This window comes from Muntiacus reevesi, chromosome 7, assembly GCF_963930625.1.
Source record: "Muntiacus reevesi chromosome 7, mMunRee1.1, whole genome shotgun sequence".
NCBI classification, from domain to species: domain Eukaryota; kingdom Metazoa; phylum Chordata; class Mammalia; order Artiodactyla; family Cervidae; genus Muntiacus; species Muntiacus reevesi.
Window position 1 is genome coordinate 41,570,241 of NC_089255.1, and position 22,162 is coordinate 41,592,402.

Consider the following 22,162-nt stretch of genomic DNA (forward strand, 5'->3'; position numbering starts at 1 on the left):
CTATCAGGAATTATTGAGATATGAATGCTAAAAGCACTATTTTAATTATACCCAACTAAAATGCAACACTATTTCTGGGAGGAAATACATGTGAATTCTAATCTGGGCTTCAAGAACATTTCTTTTTTTTTTTTTTGGCCCTATCACACTGCTTGTGGATCTTAGTTCCCTGAACGGGGATTGAACCTGGGTCCATGGCACTGGATCTCCAGGGAATTCCCTCAAGAACATTTCTTTACCCCTATGTAGCACCAAGTCACAGAGGGTTGGCTAAATGCTGAGAAGGGGATGAAACAAATGACCATTTTCTTTAAAGTAAGTATCTGTCTATATTTTCGCAACAGTGTATGCTTCAAGTCAATTTTTCTTAGGACTTTAGGGTTCTTTGTTTTGAACTTGGAACAAAGAATAGTTACCATTTTACAATTTAGGAGGATGGGAATGATGGTGACCATTTTCACTCAAAATGCTCAACCTGCAGACTATATCTGAAAGTGCAGCACAATTTTTAATGTGAAAGGTAAACTTACTCTGATAGTTATATGTTCTGAATTTCAAATAAACATAACACAATAATATCTACTTACTAAAGACATAATACCGTAGTATTTACTCTAATTTAGAAGATATTCACACCTTATAGTACCACAGAAACAATATTATGAACTATTGCTCAAAACAGGATATCAAGTGATAAAATATTTTTTAAAAAATCATTTTTTTGCTATGCATACATACACATCACTCTCCCAACCCCTTCCCCTACTTAAATGCAGTGTTCTTATAAAGGTACTAATTACTTAATGTTATACTGGCACATGTAAAATACCTAAAATGTCTATTAATTAATGATAGTACTGGTAGTGGATTTTCTTTTTACTGTGTGGACATCAGAAAGCATCTTTCACTCCATTTTGTCATTCATTTTTTTGGAAGTGTTACTTAAACCTGTTGCACAAAGAAGCGATACCTGTCAAGACAAAGTGCCTAGTAATATAACGGCAGATTGTTAGTGGAGAATATCTAATATTCACCACTTCTATCTATTGATTCATTAATGCATATTACTTTCATAGCAAAATAAAGATCATACTGTATGGCTATGGAATTTCTTAGAGAGGGCAGAGGACTTAACATGTTCTCTTTTAAAGATAAGCAAAGAAAATATTTACCCTCATTTCTGGTTCTATCCGTAAACAGTAAGGTTGATTTTGATACTGCTGAATTTCTCCAGTAATTTCAGCTACTTTCCTCCTCTTACTGAAATTGATTAAATCTTTCCCTTTCTTTTTTAAAAAATCATTATTCCCTTCTTCAGTCTTCAGTATATTTGTTAAATATATTCCTAGTAAAAAGAGTATTTGAAGAAAAGTTTTAAAATTGGTTATTTAACCATTTGGGAAAACAATTGATCTAGTAAAGTTGAAAGACATCCTATAATACAGCAGTTCTTACTAGTGAAATCTCTGATATATTTAATAATCAATTCTACATGAAGAATTTTTTACATGGATGGAAATAATTTAAAATTGAAAGAAAATTAGGGTTTATAAAGAGCTTAATTTGCCATTTCTTAGTCCAATAGCCTAAAATAAAAGGGAGGATTCATTCACAGTCTAAATTATGTGTTAAATCTACTCTAACCATTTTAATATTTACTATAAATATTTAATGCCAATGATCTTAAATGATTATTGATAAAATATTTAATACCAATGATCTTAAGTGATTACTGACCAACAAATTAATTTTAAGCCAATTCTGGTTAATAAGACTACAGATATGTAAACTAATTCTGCTTTCCCAAAGCCTGTAATTTAGACACAAACGAATTACTCTTCAGTTTTGGACAGGAAGAAAGTTTTCAGTTTCTCTTTCACACATAATTAGATTCATTTACATCAGCGGCTCTCAACTGGGGGCAATTCTGTCCCCCAGGGGACACATATCTGGGAATGTCTGGAGACATTTTTGGTGTGTGCTATAATTTGAATAGTCAAATGTTCAAAATTCCTATGTTGAAATCCTAATGGCCAATGTGACAGAATGAATTGGTGAGGCATTTGCTGCTGCTGCTGCTAAGTAGCTTCAGTCGTGTCCAACTCTGTGCGACCCCATAGACGGCGGCCCACCAGGCTCCCCTATCCCTGGGACAGGTGCTAAACTTATGAGGGTGGAGCCCTCATGAATGAGACTACTGCTCTTATAGAAGAGATTCCACAGGACTCCTTACAACTCTATAACTACCAGAATTAGAAGTTTTATAGATAAGAGTCTACATAGAGAGTTTAGGTTTTATTTATCAATATAGACAGCTAATAAAAGTAGATGTGCTCAGATATAAAATCAGGACTATCTGCTTCTAAAGGCTGGTCTCTTTTTGTTATATAACAAACTCTCCCTCAAAATATAAATCCATATTTTGCAACTTACCAAAAAAAGGCACACAGGGTGGATTGATTGATTTAAGTTTCACTAGATATTTTTTAAAATGATCTTGACTTAATTCCACAGCTTCATCCAAAATTTTCCTTTTTCTTTCCTGCAACGCCTTTAAAATATATAAATGGAGTATATTTGTTTTTTTATTTTAAACAACTCAATCATATTTTTTAGGTGCAGAGCTTTCAGTTTTAATATTTTACAAATGTTTGAAAAAAAGTTTTTAAATTTAGAGATCAGTAGTATTCTTATCTCTACTTGCTGGAAATGACTTATCTATAAATATAGAACTTTAAAACTTAGTTTTTTTCTAATATAAATTAGAGGATTAAACAATAAAACAATCTTCCTTAAGTCATTATTAGTTATAATCCTGATTAGCTGGAGTTTCAAATTATAGCTATAGGAGAAAAATATAATCCCATGGCATTCAGTATTTTTCTACTGGAAGGGTAATAAGATTTTGGTAAAGAGGAGAATGCCAAGGGAGGGAGTCAAGAATTGAACAAAAATTTATTAAACCAAGTAAGCAGTCATTTATTTTATATTTCATTATTATATTTTGTAATTAAGAATCAATTATTTTATTTTTAACCTGACACACACACACACACATACACACAAATTGATAGCAAACATACTTGATGAAAAACCACTCAACTCATTTCCTTTAACTTAAGGAAAAAGCAAAGGTGACTGCACTGTAACTTTTATTCAGTACTCTACGGAAGTTCTAACTAAAATGGACAAGAAAAATAAACAAATAAATAAAAGACTACGGACTGAGAAGAAAAATTGCCAGTATTCACAGAGGAAATGATTATGTAAAAAAATATAATAAATCTACATTTAGAATGTTAATGAAAGAATTTAGCATTATTGCTGATATAAAACCAATAAGCAAAAATCAACTGCATTCCTGGATATCATCAATAAAGAAAACAAATTTTAAAATATTCTAATATAAATCTAACAAAACAGATGTGAGGTTTTCATCAAGAAAACCATAAAACTTTATTAAATAAATAAATGGAGAGATACACTATGTTTGTAGTTGGGAGGATTCATTATTGTAAAAATGTCAGTTCTTCAAAATTGATTTCTAGAACCTGTGCAACTCTTTTGAATACCCCAAGCTTTCAGATGATTCTACAATTACATAATAGCAAAGGGTCAAGAAAAAGTCATTCTTGGGAATTCCCTGACAGACCAGTAGTTAGGGCTCAGTGCTTTCACTGCTGGAGTCCAGGTTCAATCCCTGCTCGGGGAACTAAAAAAAAAAAAAAAAAAAAGAGTAAAGTCACTCTTGAAAAAGGAAGCTTGGTGGGGACTTGGCCTACTATAGTGTATCAAAAACTAGTATAAAATTATGGCAATTTAAACTTGCGGGACTAGCACAGGAATAATGGAATATATTAAAGGAATAGGACAGAGGAACCAGACACAGGACCATGTATTTATGGATACTCAATTTATGACATAGCTAGCACCTAAAGATCAATAAGGAAAGAATGTACTTTTAATAAACGTGTGGGATCATCTGGCTGGCCAAATGGAACACAAAATTAAATTGGACTCCATACTCAAAACTTGTTTCCAGCTAGATTAAGGACTTAATGAGAAAGATAAAACATTAAGATAACAGAGGAGGATCTATTATACAAGACACCAACAAACACAAATTACAAAGGAAAAAAATAGGTGTGACATTAAGAATTTTTGTTCATCAAAAGACATAATAAAAAGGGTGAAAAGAGAAGCTTTGATCTGGAAAAAAGGTATTTATAACCAACATAACTGACAAAGGATTAAGATATAGTATATGAGAGAACTCACACAAATCCATGAGAAAAACTCAAGCAAGAAAAGTAAAAAAATTTCCACAATATAAAGAGCCAATAAACATCTTAAAAGAGGTTCAAACTCAATAGAAATCAAGAAATTATAAACCCAAACCACAAGACTAGAAAAATTAAAAGAACTGACAATATCAAGTGTTAGTGAGAATGTGGAACAACCAGAGTTCATATGTTTCCATTGGGAGTATAAACTGGTACAGTAATTTGAGAAAACAACTGGGCATTATCTATTCTATCGTCCAATAATTCTACTTCTAGGTATGTAAGAGAAATTTGTACATGTATGCATCAAGACATAGGCAGAAAATGTTTATGACAATATTACTGATAGTATCATCAAACTAGAAAAAATATGAATGACCATTAACTAATAAATAAATTAAGCAAATAAATTTTAGTAAAGTTATTTCTATAATTTTCTTGATGAGATCTCTAGTTTTTCCCATTCTATTGTTTTCCTCTATTTTTTAACATTGATCACTTAGGAAGGGTTCTTATCTCTCCTTGCTATTCTTTGGAACTCTGCATTCAGATGGATATATCTTTCCTTTTCTCCTTTGTCGTTGGATTCTCTTCTTTTCTCAGCTATTTGTAAGCCCTCCTCAGATAACCATTTTACCCTTTTGCATTTCTTTCTCTTGGGGACGGTTCTGATCACCACCTCCTGCATAATGTTATAAACCTCCGTCAATAGTTTTTCAGGCACTCAATCAGATCTAACCCCTAGAATCTATTTCTATAATATGATACAGCTATAAAAAAGAATGGCCTATAATTATAAGAAACAACATGGCTGAATTTTAGGAATATAATACTGAATGAAAAAAGTCTTGGAAGCATTATATTCACATATAATTAAGAAACAAGAAAAATAAAACAACATTGTTTAGAGCTACAAAGTAAAACTATAGAAAAAAAGCAAAAGAATGATAAACACAATATTTAGCACAGTAGTTGTCTCTGAAGGGACAAAGGAGATGGAATTGGGAAAGGTTTTTAAATTGGATGCCGTGTAAACAGGCTTTTTTTGTATTTTTATTCCTTATACCATATACATATTTTAAGAAATATTATTGAATATTTAATATTTTAAGAAACTAAAGCTTAACCTCTCAAAATGAATACATTTCTTTAGAGTTTACAAAATGAGAACTGAAGTTAATAGTCTCTTAGATTAATATTTGGCAATATTTGACTATTAACATCCTTTTTTGTTTTTTAAAATCTTTAATATATAATGCTACTGCTAAGTCACTTCAGTCGTGTCCGACTCTGTGTGACCCCACAGACGTCAGCCCACCAGGCTCCCCCATTCCTGGGATTCTCCAGGCAAGAATACTGGAGTGGGTTGCCATTTCCTTCTCCAATGCATGAAAGTGAAAAGTGAAAGTGAAGCCACTCAGTCATGTCTGACTCTTAGCGACCCCATGGACTGCAGCCTACCAGGCTCCTCCATCCATGGGACTTTCCCAGCAAGAGTACTGGAGTGGGGTGCCATTGCCTTCTCCGTTAATATATAATATGCTCATACAAATCAATAACATGCAAACACTCAAATAGAAAAACACATACATGAAAGCAGTTTAACCCTATACTCCCCTCTAATCACAACCCACTCTAAGAATGAATCTTAAGTGAAGAGTACATATCCTTCCACACTCTTCTCAGAGCTTGTGCAACTCCACTTACATCTTTAGAGTTTGTTTTGTTCTGTTCTATCAAAATAAAATCATATTATATTAAATTTTCTAAAGATTTTTGAAATGGCTTTTCCCCTGAATGTCACACTATTCTTTAGAGACATACACATAGATTCTAGTCACTTTTTTCCCCTAGCCAACCAATACTCCACATGATAGGGATAGGGTAACATAATCATTCACCTATTGATGGACATACAGGTTGGATCTAGCTTTCTGCTATTATTAGTACAATTAATGCTGCAGAAACCAGATCTTTGTACCTTAATTTTATAGTCCTGAGCCTTTTATTCTGTGTCCAAGAGTATGTGTATTTTAACATCTGCTGCCAGATTACTTTCCAGTAACACTGTAAAAGTTCACATTCTCAAAGGCAAATATATTTGCATGGCTGAGTCTCTAAATTTTCTATACTTTCTGTATCTTCCAAATTTTTAATGATAAACATGAATACATACACCATGTTTACACAATTATTTTTTATAATTAAAAAAACATTTAAGCTTTAGAAAGCATCTCTCCATGTTACTCTTTGACTATATACTACAGGTAATTAAAGTAATTTGTATATTTAAAATACTTTTAGTCATTTATTTGAAACTGTCAGTCAATGTACTACTGAAAAAATACATTTGGAACTTCATACATTTGAAAGTGAAAGTGTTAGTCGCTCAGTTGAGTCCGACTGGCTGTGACCCCATGCACTGGAGCCCACCAGGTTCCTGTGTCTATGGAACTGTCCAGGTAAGACTACTGGAATGGGTAGCCACTCCCTTCTCCAGGAGAACTTCTAGATCCAGGGATTGACCCTGGGTCTCCAGAATTGCAGGCAGAATACTTACCATCTGAACCACTAGGGAAGCATTTAGGTAAGCATATTAAACAGTCACAAAACACATATTCTTTGATGAATTCTAGGCTTACTAGCATATATTGATGTATTTTCTAATATTGTGATACTGTGCTTCAGGAGTAAGATAGATTTATAAAGGATTTACTCAAAAAAGATTTGGGGTATAAGGAATCTCTTTCACATTAATTTTATCTCCTCTCAAAAGGATAAACTATTTAAGCCTAAAACTTACCTCAAAGGTATGATCTAGTCTATAGACTGATACTGAATTTACTGCACTGACAATCTCCAGTACACCATTGAAATTATTCAAATCTTGAAAAACTTGCAGAATTTCTATAATTCTACTCAGTATTGCCACCCGTTCCTCAAAATTTTCTGCCTCCACAATGCATCTAACAAAAAGAAAAAAACATGGCTTAGAAAGCAAGAAGCAAGTGCCTTATTTCATACAGAAAAGATATACATTTTCATCCAGAATGTTGCTTATATGTGACTTAATGTTATAGGAATATATTAAGAAGTAATAATACAAAGAAGTAAAAACTTACTTTTCAAACCAGAGGGTGAGATTTGTGGTGTGGCGAATCATTTTTAATAAATTTGGAGAATTTATTTCTTTATCTTCTTTAGTCCATACACTCCCTACAAGTTCAGAAGGTTGAACTTTCCTGTGGAACCAAACATCCATGCACTTAATCCACAAGGGATCAGTATCAAAATTATTTAAAGACCTCCAAAAGCTTAATAAGAAAAAGATAACTAGTTTAAAAGATAAGTGAACAAACATACAAGGAGAAAACTTACAGAGAAATAGAACTGAATAGCTATGGACATGAAGGAATATTTTAACTCTTACTTAGAGAAAAGAACATTAAACCACAATGAAACCCCACTTTACTGCTATCACACTAAGAGAAGTTTAACACCAAATGGATAAAAATGTGGAAAAAAGAGAACTCCCCATCACTGATGTGCAAATAAAAATAGATATAACCACTTTTCAAAAAATTTCACGATATCTCATAACACTGAAGAGATACATACTAGATCATCTAGCATTTCTAAGAATGTTCAGTCAAGCAAAATTTGCAAGAGTGAAAAATCCCAAACAACCTAAATGCTCATCATCAAGAGAATGGATAAACTGTGGAGTATTCATACAAAGGAATACAATACAGCAATTAAAATAAGCAGACTGGCACGATACTCAGCAACTTGAACAAATGCCAGAAACGATTTAAATAAAAAAACAAGTTACAGAATTATACATCGGTAGAAACAGACTTAAAACATGTAAAATAATGCTACATGTTGCTTATGAATGGTTGTATGTGTATAAATTATAAAGACACACAAAGGAGTAGTAAATGCCAAATATAAGATAGCAATTATCCTTTGGGAGAAAGAAGAGGAATGGGATTGGAGAGAATTACACAAATTACAATTTTATTTGTAATGTTTTTGTTGTTGATGAGCCCTTACTGTATTATCTTCTATATTTTTTAATAAAAAACAACCAGTTGGAAAAGCAGATTAAATCACTGTATATAGTGATTCAGGATTATATGATTTTTAAAATACTGACCAGTGGCATTGCCATCACTGTCCTATAGACCTGGTTATTATAATAATGAAAAAGTCCAGTAGATTTGAATACAAAAGGGTACTCTGAACAGTACTGGAAATAAATTTTCTTAATTGGTCCTATTATTTCACCAGAAATTTAGTTTACAGAGTGTCAGTGTTTTACATATGGTATCCTTCTTCCATAAGACACATATTACTTAAAAATAGTATTTCTATGTTTTCAAAGTAGGTCCACATAGAGCTCAGTGCTTTTTTATTCCTAATGTCCATTCATGTAACACTGTAAGGAAAAATCTAATTTCATACTATTTGCTTTGCTATCTAAGTAATAAGTCTCTTCATTCCCACCTATCACAAATCCCACAGAAAAGAAACAACTTAAATGCCCATGAACCTAGAGGGTATTATGTGACATGAAATAAGTCAAGCAAAGTAAGAAAAACACTTATCAAATATATATGGAATCTAAAAAATATAACCAACAAATGAATATAACAGACTCATAGATGCAGAGAACAAACTAGTGGTTATTGGTAAGGAAGAAGAAGAGGGGAGGAGCAACTGGGGTAGGTAGTTAAGATGTAACAAAGTACTATGAACAAAACAAATAAGCTACAAGGATATATTGTATAGTACAGGGAATACAGCCAATATTTTAAAATAACTTTAAATACAATAGCCACAAAAATATTGAGTCACTATAATGTACACGTGAAACTAATACAATATTGTGTATTAATTAAAATTTCAATTTAAAAAACTTTTTTCCTTAAAAAAAATCCTATAATACAAACAAAAACCACTTGAACTCCAAATTATTTAAAATATAACATGACACTCTGAATCAGATGGTAACAACCCCTGATGTGTGTGCTAAATTCTGAACAGCACAACCAGGGCAAATCAGAAACCCAGTTGTAAAGAAGGTCAAGTTTTATATCTGGTGCCTTTCTACATTCTCCAATAACATTAAACTTTATATATTCTTGCTTTTCTCTGTGTAATCTCAGTTTAAAAAAACAATGACTGCTAATTAGGATAATTTCTTAAGGATGTCTGTATTTCAAAAGCAGCTCCTGAATGCAGAAAAGTTTTTGCTATAACCATAGTGGTACGGGTTTATTTTTTGGCCAGGGTTAGTGGTGGAGAGGTCTGACAGGATGTGGTTCACTGGAGAAGGGAATGGCAAACCACTTCAGTATTCTTGCCTTGAGAACCTATGAACAGTATGAAAAGGCAAAATGATAGGATACTGAAAAAGGAACTCCCCACATCAGTAGGTGCCCAACATGCTACTGGAGATCAGTGGGGAAATAACTCCAGAAAGAATGAAGGGATGAAGCCAAAGCAAAAACAACACCCAGTTGTGGATGTGACTGGTGATAGAAGCAAGGTTCGATGCTGTAAAGAGCAATATTGCATAGGAACCTGGAATGTTAGGTCCATGAATCAAGGCAAATTGGAAGTGGTCAAACAGGAGATGGCAAGAGTGAATGTCGACATTCTAGGAATCATCAAACTAAAATGGACAGGAATGGGTGAATTTAAATCAAATGACCATTATATATACTACTGTGGGCAGGAATCCCTTAGAAGAAATGGAGTAGCCATCATGGTCAACAAAAGAGGCTGAAATGCAGTACTTGGATGCAATCTCAAAAATGACAGAAAGATCTCTGTTCGTTTCCAAGGCAAACCATTCAATATCACGGTAATCCAAATCTATGTCCCAACCAGTAATGCTGAAGCAGCTGAAGTTGAATGGTTCTATGAAGACCTACAAGACCTTTTAGAACTAACACCCAATAAAGATGTCCTTGTCATTATAGGGGACTGGAATGCAAAAGTAGGAAGTCAAGAAACACCTGGAATAACAAGCAAATTTGGCCTTGGAGTAGGGAATGGAGCAGGGCAAAGACTAATAGAGTTTTGCCAAGAGAACGCACTGGTCATAGCAAACACCCTCTTCCAACAACACAAGAGAAGACTCTACACATGGACACCACCAGATGGTCAACATTGAAATCAGATTGATTATATTCTCTTCAGACAAAGATGGAGAAGCTCTATACAGTCAGCAAAAACAAGATCGGGAGCTGACTATGGCTCATTCATGAACTCCTTATTGCCAAATTCAGACTTAAATTGAAGAAAGTAGGCAAAACCACTAGACCATTCAGGTATGATCTAAATCAAATCCCTTATGACTATACAGTGGAAGTGAGAAATTAGATTTAAGGGACTAGATCTGATAGATAGAGTGCCTGATAAACTATGGACGGAGGTTCGTGACATTGTACAGGAGACAAGGATCAAGACCATCCCCATGGAAAAGAAATGCAAAAAGGCAAGATGGTTGTCTGAGGAGGCCTTACAAATAGCTGTGAAAAGAAGAGAAGCGAAAAGCAAAGGAAAGGAAAGATATACCCATTTGAATGCAGAGTTCCAAAGAATAGCAAGGAGAGATAAGAAAGCCTTCCTCAGCGATCAATGCAAAGAAATAGAGGAAAACAACAGAATGGGAAAGACTAGAGATTTCTTCAAGAAAATTAGAGTTACCAAGGGAACATTCCATGCAAAGATGTGTTCGATAAAGTACAGAAATGGTATGGACCTAACAGAAGCAGAAGATATTAAGAAGAGGTAGCAAGAATACACAGAACTATACAAAAAGATCTTCACGACCCAGATAATCACGATGGTGTGATCACTCACCTAGAGCCAGACATCCTGGAATGTGAAGTCAGGTGGGCCTTAGAAAGCATCACTAAGAACAAAGCTAGTGAAGGTGATGAAATTCCAGTTGAGCTATTTCAAATCCTGAAAGATGACGCTGTGAAGGTGCTGCACTCAATATGCCAGCAAATTTGGAAAACTCAGCAGTGGCCACAGGACTGGAAAAGGTCAGTTTTCATTCCAATCCCAAAGAAAGGCAATGCCAAAGAATGCTCAAACTATCGCACAATTGCATTCATCTCACACGCTAGTAAAGTAATGCTCAAAATTCTCCAAGCCAGGCTTCAGCAATACATGAACCATGAACTTCCAGATGTTCAAGCTGGTTTTAGAAAAGGCAGAGGAACAAGAGATCAAATTGCCAACATCCGCTGGATCGTCAAAAAAGCAAGAGAGTTCCAGAAAAACATCTATTTCTGCTTTATTGACTATGCCAAAGCCTTTGACTGTGTGGATCACAACAAACTGTGGAAAATTCTGAAAGAGATGGGAATACCAGACGACCTGACCTGCCTCTTGAGAAACCTGTACGCTGGTCAGGAAGTAACAGTTAGAACTGGACATGGAACAACAGACTGGCTCCAAATAGGAAAAGGAGCACGTCAAGGCTGTATATTGTCACCTTGCTTGCTTAACTTATATGCAGAGTACATCATGAGAAATGCTGGGCTGGAAGAAGCACAAGCTGGAATCAAGACTGCCGGGAGAAATACCAATAACCTCAGATATGCAGATGACACCACCCTTATGGCAGAAAGTGAAGAGGAACTAAAAAGCCTCTTGGTGAAAGTGAAAGAGGAGAGTGAAAAAGTTGGCTTAAAGCTCAACATACAGAAAACTAAGATATGGGTATCCGGTCCCATCACTTCATGGCAAACAGATGGGGAAACAGTGGAAACAGTGTCAGACTTTATTTTTGGGGGCTCCAAAATCATTGCAGATGGTGACTGCGGCCATGAAATTAAAAGACGCTTACTCCTTGGAAGAAAAGTTATGACCAACCTAGACAGCTTATTAAAAAGCAGAGACATTACATTGCCAACAGAGGTCTGTCTAGTCAAAGTTATGGTTTTTCCAGTGGTCATGTATGGATGTGAGAGTTGGACTGTGAAGAAAGCTGAGGGCCAAAGAATTGATGCTTTTGAACTGTGGTGTTGGAGAAGATTCTTGAGAGTCCCTTGGACTGCAAGGAGATCCAACCAGTCCATCCTAAAGGAGATTAGTCCTGGGTGTTCACTGGAAGGACTGATGCCAAAGCTGAAACTCCAATCCTCTGGGCACCTCATGTGAAGAGTTGACTCACTGGAAAAGACCCTGATGCTGGGAGGGATTGGGGGCAGGAGAAGAAGGGGATGACAGAGGATGAGATGGCTGGATGGCATCACCGACTTGATGGACATGAGTTTGGGTAAACTCTGGGAGTTTGTGATGGACAGGGAGGCCTGGTGTGCTGCGATTTATGGGGTTGCAAAGAGTCAGACACGACTGAGCAACTGAACTGAACTGAACTGAGTGGGTGGTGATTACCTACGAGGTCTATACTCTTTTTTTCGCAAGGCCTCTACTCTTCACATGAACCTGGGTTGTAAATGAAAGAAGAAAGCTTATATTATGAGGGAGGAGAAGACAGAAAGAAGCTAACGCACTGGGAAAAGTAGGGGTTTAAAAAAAAACCTGACAGATGAAGAAGTAGATAAAGCAAGTTGAAAAGACAGAATGAGATACGTGAGTTAGTAATTTTGGAATAAAATTTGAAGTAAATAATATGACAAAGGGAAATGTCTAATTTGGAGTAGAGAGTGATGCTGGAAATGCCATAGCTATGATACTAAAATGTTAGGTTGTAAATGGGTGATGTGTGTGGATACAGGATGATGGCAGGAACTGCTTTATATATAAAGATAAACTATAAAAATAGTCAAACATATTTCTAGCGATCCTTACAAACAAAAGAAAATGATTTACAAGTTTTAAGTATGGTTCATCATCTACTTCAAAAATCCTTAAAGTCAATACTAATTTCAAATAGCTAAAGTATTTGAGAATCCTTAAAAAAAGTGAAGAAATCTTTATTTCACTAAGAATTGTTATTCATTTGCCTTGCAAAGCTAACCCAGTCAAGTCCCAAATCAAAATTTTTATTACAGAGTATTTGAAAAAAAAAAAAAAAAAGAAGAAGAAAGTTTATCTTACTCAACAGTCTATGGACTGAGCTGCCCAGAGCCTAGCATTTATACTGACTGTCTTAACTGAACCAAGTTAAACTAAAGCAATAAGAGAAAGCATCAGGAATAGGAGCTGGGTGACAGTCTAAAGTGCCTGCTTATTCTATTGCATTAGTCTTCTCTTTGCCTCTTCTCTTGTGAAGGATTGCTAGTACCTAATCTAGGCCTAAAAAGCAGTAATTTGTAAGACTTTCATTTGCAGAACAGATTATAATTTAAAAATTGCTATGAACTTTCTTCCTAGCCCATAACACTAGATGAAGTATTTTTAAGTACACATGGATAATTTTCAGAAAGTTCTGAAAATAGATAGAAGTGTTCAACGTTCTTGAAAACACAGAAGCAAATTAATGTTAATTGTCTACCTGTAGAGATCAGATTCCAAAAGTGTCAGCTGACGTGCAATTTCTATTGGATGAAGTGTCATGAGATCAAATGTTTCAAACTGTCCTGGTCTGCTGATATGCCATTCAATTGGTGGAGGTGGACTTTCAAAGGTAATATTATGGCTTATACCATTTGCCTGAGCTTGTTTTTTCCTCTTGATGATCTTAGCAATTGACTCTACCCATTTCTTCATAGCTTTCCCTAGAAAAAGAACACAAACAAAAAAAGCCCTATACTTGACAAACATTAACTACAAATATTCATATAATTTGTAACTTTCATCTACTTTCAACAATTATCAACTCACGGCCACTATTTTACCTAGTATCACTCATGTCCTCCCCTCTATTCCTTATATTATTTCAAAGCAAATCGAAGGTACAATATAATTTCATTCATATTTAAGTATGTACCTGAAAGTTAAGACTTTAAAAAATACACAATACCATTATCACATATAAACATGACAATATCTTCTTAATATCATCAAATATTTAGTTAGTAATCACATTTCCCTGATTGTCTCAGGGAACCAACTGTCTTCCTACAGTTGGTTTGTAGGAAATAGGATCCAAACAAGATGTACACATTGCACTGAGTCAGTATGTCTCAAGACTCCATTAATCAACAGGTTCCTCTCTTATCTCTCATTTCTTCAGACAATTTATTTGTTGAAATTCAATCACTTGTGGTGTTTCCCAAGTCTAAATTTTGCCAATTCAATCTCTGTGGTGTCATCAGCCCTATTTCTCTGTCTCTGTATTTTCTGTAAATCAACATATACAGACTGATCTGGTCCAGGACAAACTTTAAACATGAATACTTGCAAGAACATTTCTGACAGGAGGCATAAAATGTCTTTTTATGATGCTACTGTGAGTTTGAGACATAGTAATATTCTAATTTGTCATTCCTTCTTCACTTATTAGTTGCAATGCTTCTTTTCCCTCTTATGACCCAGCAATTACCACTTCTAGGCATATACCCTGAGGAAACCAAAACTGAAAAAGACACATGCACCCCAATGTTCACTGCAGCACTCTACAACAGCTAGACATGAAAGCAACCTAGATGTCCATCAACAGATGACTGGATAAAGAAGCTGCGGTACACATATACAATGGGATACTACTCAGCCATAAAAAGGAACACATCTGAGTCAGTTCTAATGAGATGGAGGAACCTAGAGCCTATTATACAGAGTGAAGTAAGTCAGAAAGAGAAAAATAAATATTGTGCATTAACGCACATATATGGAATCTATAGAGAGTCATGATGACCCTATTCGCAGGGCAGCAATGGAGACACAGAGACAGACTTATGGACAAGGGCAGCAGGGGAGTGGGAGGAGAGGGTGGGATGGATGGAGAGAGCAGCACAGAAGCATATGCACTAACACAGGTAAAATAGGCAGCGGATGAAACTCTGCTGTATGACTCACACACAGCACACTGTGTTACTCTGCGGTAACCTAGCGGGCTGGGACGGGGAGGGAGACGGGAAGGCTAAAGAGGGAGGGGACATATGTACACCGATGGTTAATTAATGTTGATGCATGACAGAGACCAAGCCAATATTACAAAGCAATCATCAATCAATTAAAAACAAATAAATATAATTATAAAAAAAATCTTCAAAAAAAAACTTTCCCTCATCAACTACTGAGTTATCTTGAGGAATAACTTGTATTGAAAAGGCCTTTAAACAAAACCATTTAACTGTTTTATTCTAATATGTGTATTTTAGAAGCTTCTTATAGCAAATAAAATCTACTGTCTTCATTAAGAACATTAAATTAAAAATCAATTTAGTACTATAAAGCACACATGATAAAAATGTGTTTTAAACATCTCAAAAGTAAAACAAAGGAATCACATTCTCTATTTTAAGTAAAAGTCACCTTAAAGAACAAGTAGGAGATGAAAGAAGCTATATTTAATTTACAATATTCTAATATTTTTAATTAATGCCTTATACTATCAGGGAAAACATGAATTTTCTGGATTCAACAGCATACATCTGATATGTTGCATATATTGATACATACATTTGTTTGATGCTCTCACTTCCTAGAGTTTCATTTTCTGGACTGTGCTCTGCAACTTCAGGTAGGAAACCCCTATCTTTCAGGTGCCAAAAATACACCAAAAACTTCTCCAGGGGAAATACATATTATTTAAGAAGCTGTTAGGGTTTCCCTCATAGCTCAGTCAGTAAAGAATATATGCCTGCAATGCTGGAAACCTGGGTTCGATTCCTCAGTCAGGAAGATCCCCTGGAGAAGGAAATGGCAACCAACTCTAGTATTCTTGCCTGGAGAATCCCATGGATAGAGGAGTCTGGCAGGCTACAGTCCACGGGGCCGCAAGAGTTGGACACAACTCAGCTACTAAACCTCCAATACCAAGAAGCTGTTAACCATTCAAAACTGAAGAATAAGATAAAGGAAAATAAACAGGTAAAGTTACACAAATATTTAATTAGCTAAAGGAGTAGCAGCCATGAGATGAGATAAAGTTTTAAATTTACTAAAGAGGATTTTTGACTTCTTTAAGAAAAAAGATTTTCCTAAAAAACTTTAACACTTCAGGTGGTTCTAAACATATGTGAGAGCCTTAAAGTCTATAAAAATTATTCCAAATCTTACTTCTACTTTTTAAAAATGAAAAATAGTTTAGCTTCTTAAATTGAAAGTCACATAAATTAAAAAAAAACAACGACCTAATGTGCAACAGAAGAGTCGATCAAATCTTTAAATAATATACCTCTTACACTTGAAATGAAGGATTCTAGTCTTTCAAGCAGCTCCAAGTCTCTTTCAAAGTCATAAAAATGGTGTTCAACCCAGTGCCGAAACACATTTAAGATCCTGACAAAATGAAAAGAAACACATTTTAGTAAAACCCAAGCATTCAATTATACTTCTTTCACTTCTCTAATGCCATGGTGACACTTTTATACACTAGAGCCAATATAAAACCCAAGAGTCTCTAATTTTATAAGCATGGAAAAGTACTTTTTCTTTTTTCATATGTAGAAAATTCATTCTCAACAAAAGCTACTTTTAAGTTCTTCAATTGTAAAAGGGTTGCTTTGAAAGATCTAAAATTTGAAAACCAACTAAGATTTAGTGTATTTGGTTCTAAATGTAAGCACTATCATCAAATTACCTGTATTTACAGGTAGGCTCACACTCTTTTATTTCAAAAGACAAAGTACTTCTGACAAAGTTATTTTGTTTTACGCTGCTGCGGCTTAGTCGCTTCAGGCATGTCCAACTCTGTGCAGCCCTATGGACTTCAGCCTGCCAGGCTCCTCTGTCCATGGGACTCTCTAGACAAAAGTACTGGAGTGGGTTGCCACGCTCTCCTCCAGGAGATCTTCCCAACCCAGGGATCGAACCCAAGTCTCTTACATCTACCTGTACTGGCAGGTGGGTTCTTGACCAGTAAGCGCCACCTGGGAAGCCCATTTGGTTTTAAAGTACCTCAAAAATAATTACTTATACCTTGCAAACAAAGATGTAAACAATCGACACAAATATAACATTCCATTCTCCATCACAAAGATACAGTTAGTATATATTAATTTCATTAGCACTTCTCCTTCATTATTTCAATGAATGATTATTTTTAGGTTATCTTCCCACCTATACCCTCCAGAACCACCCAGTAACTGCCAGGCAAGTTTTTTCCCCAGACTAAGAAAATACTCTAAATTTCTAATGCTATTTGTAATAAAACAACCTTAAGTGCCTGGTTAGCTCAGTGGCTTAAGGCATCATCTTCTTACACAAAGAATGACATACTAAAAGTTTTGGCTAAGAGATATATAGTTGGTAGCATCATCATTCCTCTAAAACTGCATTTATTTGTGGCAATCATCCTTGAACATTTAATGTAATAACTAATTATTAATTATAATAAGTTATTATGTTATTTAATATATATGATATATATAATATGTTATTTAAATAAGTTATTTATATAAGTTATTCAATATAATAACTAACATTTAATATACTTAGTTTTAAAATTTCAGTTTGCTGGTTAACATTGATCAAGGAACCTTAACATTTACAGGATAAATATTAATCATATATAACTAATAAGATAACTCAATTTTCCCATGGAAAAGGTTAAAGTTTTGATTTTCACTTGCACTATAAATAGGCCTAATCAAAGGCGCTTTCAATTTTCAATGCTCACTGAACATTGAAACAAACAAGCAAGCAGTGGCTTAGGCAGTCAGATAGGAGTTTGAACCCTGTCCTGTCACCCCTTTTATACGAAATATCTCAAATTACTTTATTCTGTTAACTTTCAATTTTCTCTTAAACAAAGTGAAAATAGTAACTGTGAGGACGAAATAAAAAAGATAAAGCACTTAGGCACACAGAGTAACGTAACAACTGGCAGATGCTATTACTGAATACATTTTTAGAAATTACTACATAGATAACCAACAAGGACCAACTGTATAGCACTGGGAACTATGCTCATTATCTTGTAATAACCTATAAAGGAAAATAATGTACAAAAGATAAGAAGTATATATAATACTGAATCACTCTGATGTGTACCTGAAACTAACACAAGATTATAAATCAACTATACTTCAATAATTTTTTTTTTAAGTCATGAAAAACAATTACTGAAATGACACTGTTTAGATAAGCAACATATATTGATATATCTTGTGGAAAAAGAGTGGAGAAGAACTAGAACTTTCATAAATATTATAAACAGAAAAAAGTCCAGGATTACCAAATGATCCCACTGAGACAAAAACGAAATCAAAAGGGTAGAGAGGACTGACAGTAGGCAAAATTCATATAAAATTAAAATGTTTTTACTTATTAGGTACCCTAGCCTGTAAGCCATAACATATTGCCTGTGAGAGATATCTGATGCATATAACATAGTATATTTTAATAATTAAATTTCTTCAGGGAATTAAGAGTAGCTTCACATAGAAAGAACTTGAAAGTTTAACTGCTATGCAATTAATAATAATAACCTACATCTGAATTAAGAGGTAAAAATTTTTGTGATAACTATATACTTTAAATTGAATAACACATAAAAAATACAATATTCATGCCAAACCTAAGTTGTACTGGTTGGACGTATTCCTTGCGAAACCTTTTAAGGTCTGTACTGATGGGCTGCTCGCCTTTTTCTAATGCCAATTTATCTGCTTCAGTAGGTTCTGGCTCTGGAATTTCAAATCTAAGAAGAAAAGCAAAATGAGAGAAAATCTTTTGTTGTTCATACAGATGAGGATTTCAAATATAGCAGGAAAGATACTTTAACTAATAAGCAAACTTCTTTCCTACCATTTATGTGAAAAGTGAAACTACTGATAAAAAGGACTACATACTACAAAAAACTGTCCCTTAGCTATATAGTACTTAATACTTATATTCTTATTTTTATTAAAAGTTTAATAACTAGCACTGACCAACGTAGAAAAGGTCAATGGAAAAGATCCAAGAAGACAATCAATAAAGAGTATGACCTCTTTAAAAACATAACAGAGATACCTTATCTAATCCTCTGTCTTTAATATTTATTTTATTAAAATGAAAGTAATGTAAGTTTCCTTAAATAAATGAATATAAATCCAAAGGAAGTCCCACACTGAATTTTAAATAGCATTTAAAAAACATAACTAAGTGGATAAAAAAGAATCAAAGTTAAAAAAAAAAACCTGCCCCAACCACGGGAAATGTCGCTAAAACATAATAACGGCGTCCCTGGTGGCTCAGTCAGTAGTGAATCTGCCTGCAATGCAGGAAACGGGGGTCGATGCCTGGGTCAGGAAGACCCTCTGGAGAAGCTAATAGCGCCCACTCCAGTGTTCTTGCCTGGAGAATCCATGGACAGAGGAGCCTGGTCGGCTACAGTCCATGGGGTCACAAAGAGTCGAACACAACTGAGTGACTAACACTTTCACATACATAATAATAATAATACATATATATATATATATATAAATATATACAAATTCCTTATTTTGAACATGGAAAGGCAACCAAGTAAATCTCCATAGCACATTATACTGACTCAGTCTGGTATAGTTAGCTTCATGGAACAACATAATGATAAAGGTCCAGATAAAAATCTGGTAAAGTTTTAAAATATAAAACAAAATTATGTTGAAGCCCAAATACTACAGTTTAACCTATAAAGCATTTAAAGTACCACTAACATACTCAGTAAAAAAGAAAAAGTCAATTCAAAACTTAATTTTTAAAAATTATTCAATAAAGGAAATCTTAATTTTTTAGGTCTAATAATGATATTGTGATTATGCTTTTAATAAGAATACCTGTCTTTTAGAAATACTAATGGAAATAATTACAGACAAATATGTTGCTAAGGATTTACTTCGAAATAATCCTGGAACTAGGGTGTTCAAATCAGCAGGGAAACAGATGAAATACAAGGAGATAATTATTGAAGTTGGATGAGTGATAAATGGGATTTATTAACAGAATATATTTTCTCTTGCAGATGTTTTGAAGTTTTTCACAATAAAAAGTTTGTTTTAAAAGTAAAACGCTTCTTTCAAGTATTGTTTTGTTGCATAGACAAAACTTCATTAAAATTCATATGTTTTACCCTATAAAAATGAGTCTTTCTGATTACCACTATACATTTTGCTAGGATCTGAAAAGATGTTATAAACAGGGATTTCAGTAAGTATGCTACTTGTAGAGAATAATAATACTGTAAATTTAATGTTGAATAAATTATATTCAAAAACTACCTGAGTACATACTAGGTATCTAGCACTTTGCAAGGTAAAAAAGTTAATTTTTTAAAAAATGTAAAAATAAGTGAAATAAATATTTTTCTTACCGTTCAATCAGTAAGCTTAGTAATTCCTGTGGTTTACAAAATGAACGATATGTAGTAAGAAAAGTACGAACAAAATTGGGATCTGAAAAGGCAGAGCACAGAACAGGTTGCATATTCAATTTACTTAGTTTAATTAATTCAAAGTAGCATATTTTGGAGGACTTCCTTCCTTTCTTTTTTTTCTGGTTCCTCCCACTGTTGCTTTTCCTGCCAATTGTGGTATCTCTTGATAAAGGATTGCTTCTTGATAAAGGGATGTTTTCAAATTCAAGATTCATGAATATAAAATTTTGATGTATATTTATTAATGAAGTTAACACTATATAGACATTTAATTAGGTATTTATTCCTATTGATTCTGCAGTATTCCTTTTAAATTTTAGAGGTAGCCCATTTTCTTCCTAGGCCCTAAGTGCTTCTGAACAATCTTGAAAAGGTTTTGGATCCTCTGCCCTATATAACCACTTGTAAAGAGTTTCACATACCTGCGTACATATGATATGTTAGCCTTTCAATTAATTTCACCACAGTTCCTCCTTTAATAATGGGGATTCCGCTTCTACTCTGCAAGTTGTCTTCAAAAACAATGTTTTCCTCAGAGTCTTTTACCACAAAACGATACACTTCAGGACTTGGTAATCTCAATGGTTGTTCATTTTCTTCCTTCAATAATACTGAATCTAGCATTCGATCAAGAGTACTACGGTACTGAAGGGAAATAAGTGCTGCCATCCAATTATTTTTCTCTTCAGCAGACTTAGCAGCATATATTATGCTGTTTTCATCTTTGGATACTAATTCAAAAGCATGTTTGCACTCGCAAGTATCTTCTTTATCACATATTTGTATTTTCCTCATGACAAATTTTTCTTTTAATCTGTATTCTGCACTACTGCATCCTGGAAGGCGTGACTGGCTGTGATTGGGTTTGCAGCTAATCATTAAGCCATCAAAGAGAAAAATATGCCGCTCATGTTTAGCACCAATTCTTGTCAATGGGCCTTCCATAATAAATTCATTACAACACTGTCCAATATCCTTGCCTTCCCATCCATCTATGTTTTTCTGAATTTCATTCATTTTTTTAATAGCCAAGTGCTTGCTTCTTAATTGACGATTATAAAAAGGGCAAACAGGATCCCTAAAAAACAACAAAAAACAAGATAAATTTAGCTTACTCAATGGCTAAGCAACCTTAATTGCCTGAAGTATAAACTACTTTAAATCAAGTGACAAAAATATTAAAAAACTAAACACTAAATTTTGCACACAGTATTTGCTTTCTCCTAACTTTGCCATTAAATAATACATGCCTCAATTTCATTATTTGGAAAGAGAAATAGTTGAGACTTGACATGATTCCTGAGGTCCTAAGAATTAAAATGAAAATAATACTAAATTTCTTATATAAATGATATAAAAGCTATCTTTTATAAAATATATCTTTTAAAAATTTTATTAAATATATCTTAACAATGTGACAACACCAATTTTAAAAGGCTAA

At 34.1% G+C, this 22,162-nt stretch overlaps 1 protein-coding gene across 1 annotated transcript in view; it reads right to left on the reverse strand.

Annotated features, from left to right (window-relative positions):
* The window catches only part of SOS2 (SOS Ras/Rho guanine nucleotide exchange factor 2), a 97,535-nt gene that overhangs the window by 15,236 nt on the left and 60,137 nt on the right, over positions 1 to 22,162 (reverse strand). Inside the window, exons 10-18 of the mRNA XM_065940875.1 lie at positions 21,144 to 21,799; positions 20,659 to 20,740; positions 18,901 to 19,023; positions 16,558 to 16,661; positions 13,771 to 13,993; positions 7,406 to 7,525; positions 7,087 to 7,249; positions 2,434 to 2,551; positions 1,173 to 1,345 (exon numbers count right to left, since the gene is read on the reverse strand). Coding sequence (XP_065796947.1) covers positions 1,173 to 1,345; positions 2,434 to 2,551; positions 7,087 to 7,249; positions 7,406 to 7,525; positions 13,771 to 13,993; positions 16,558 to 16,661; positions 18,901 to 19,023; positions 20,659 to 20,740; positions 21,144 to 21,799 — 1,762 coding nt within the window. The remainder of the gene's footprint in view (positions 1 to 1,172; positions 1,346 to 2,433; positions 2,552 to 7,086; positions 7,250 to 7,405; positions 7,526 to 13,770; positions 13,994 to 16,557; positions 16,662 to 18,900; positions 19,024 to 20,658; positions 20,741 to 21,143; positions 21,800 to 22,162) is intronic.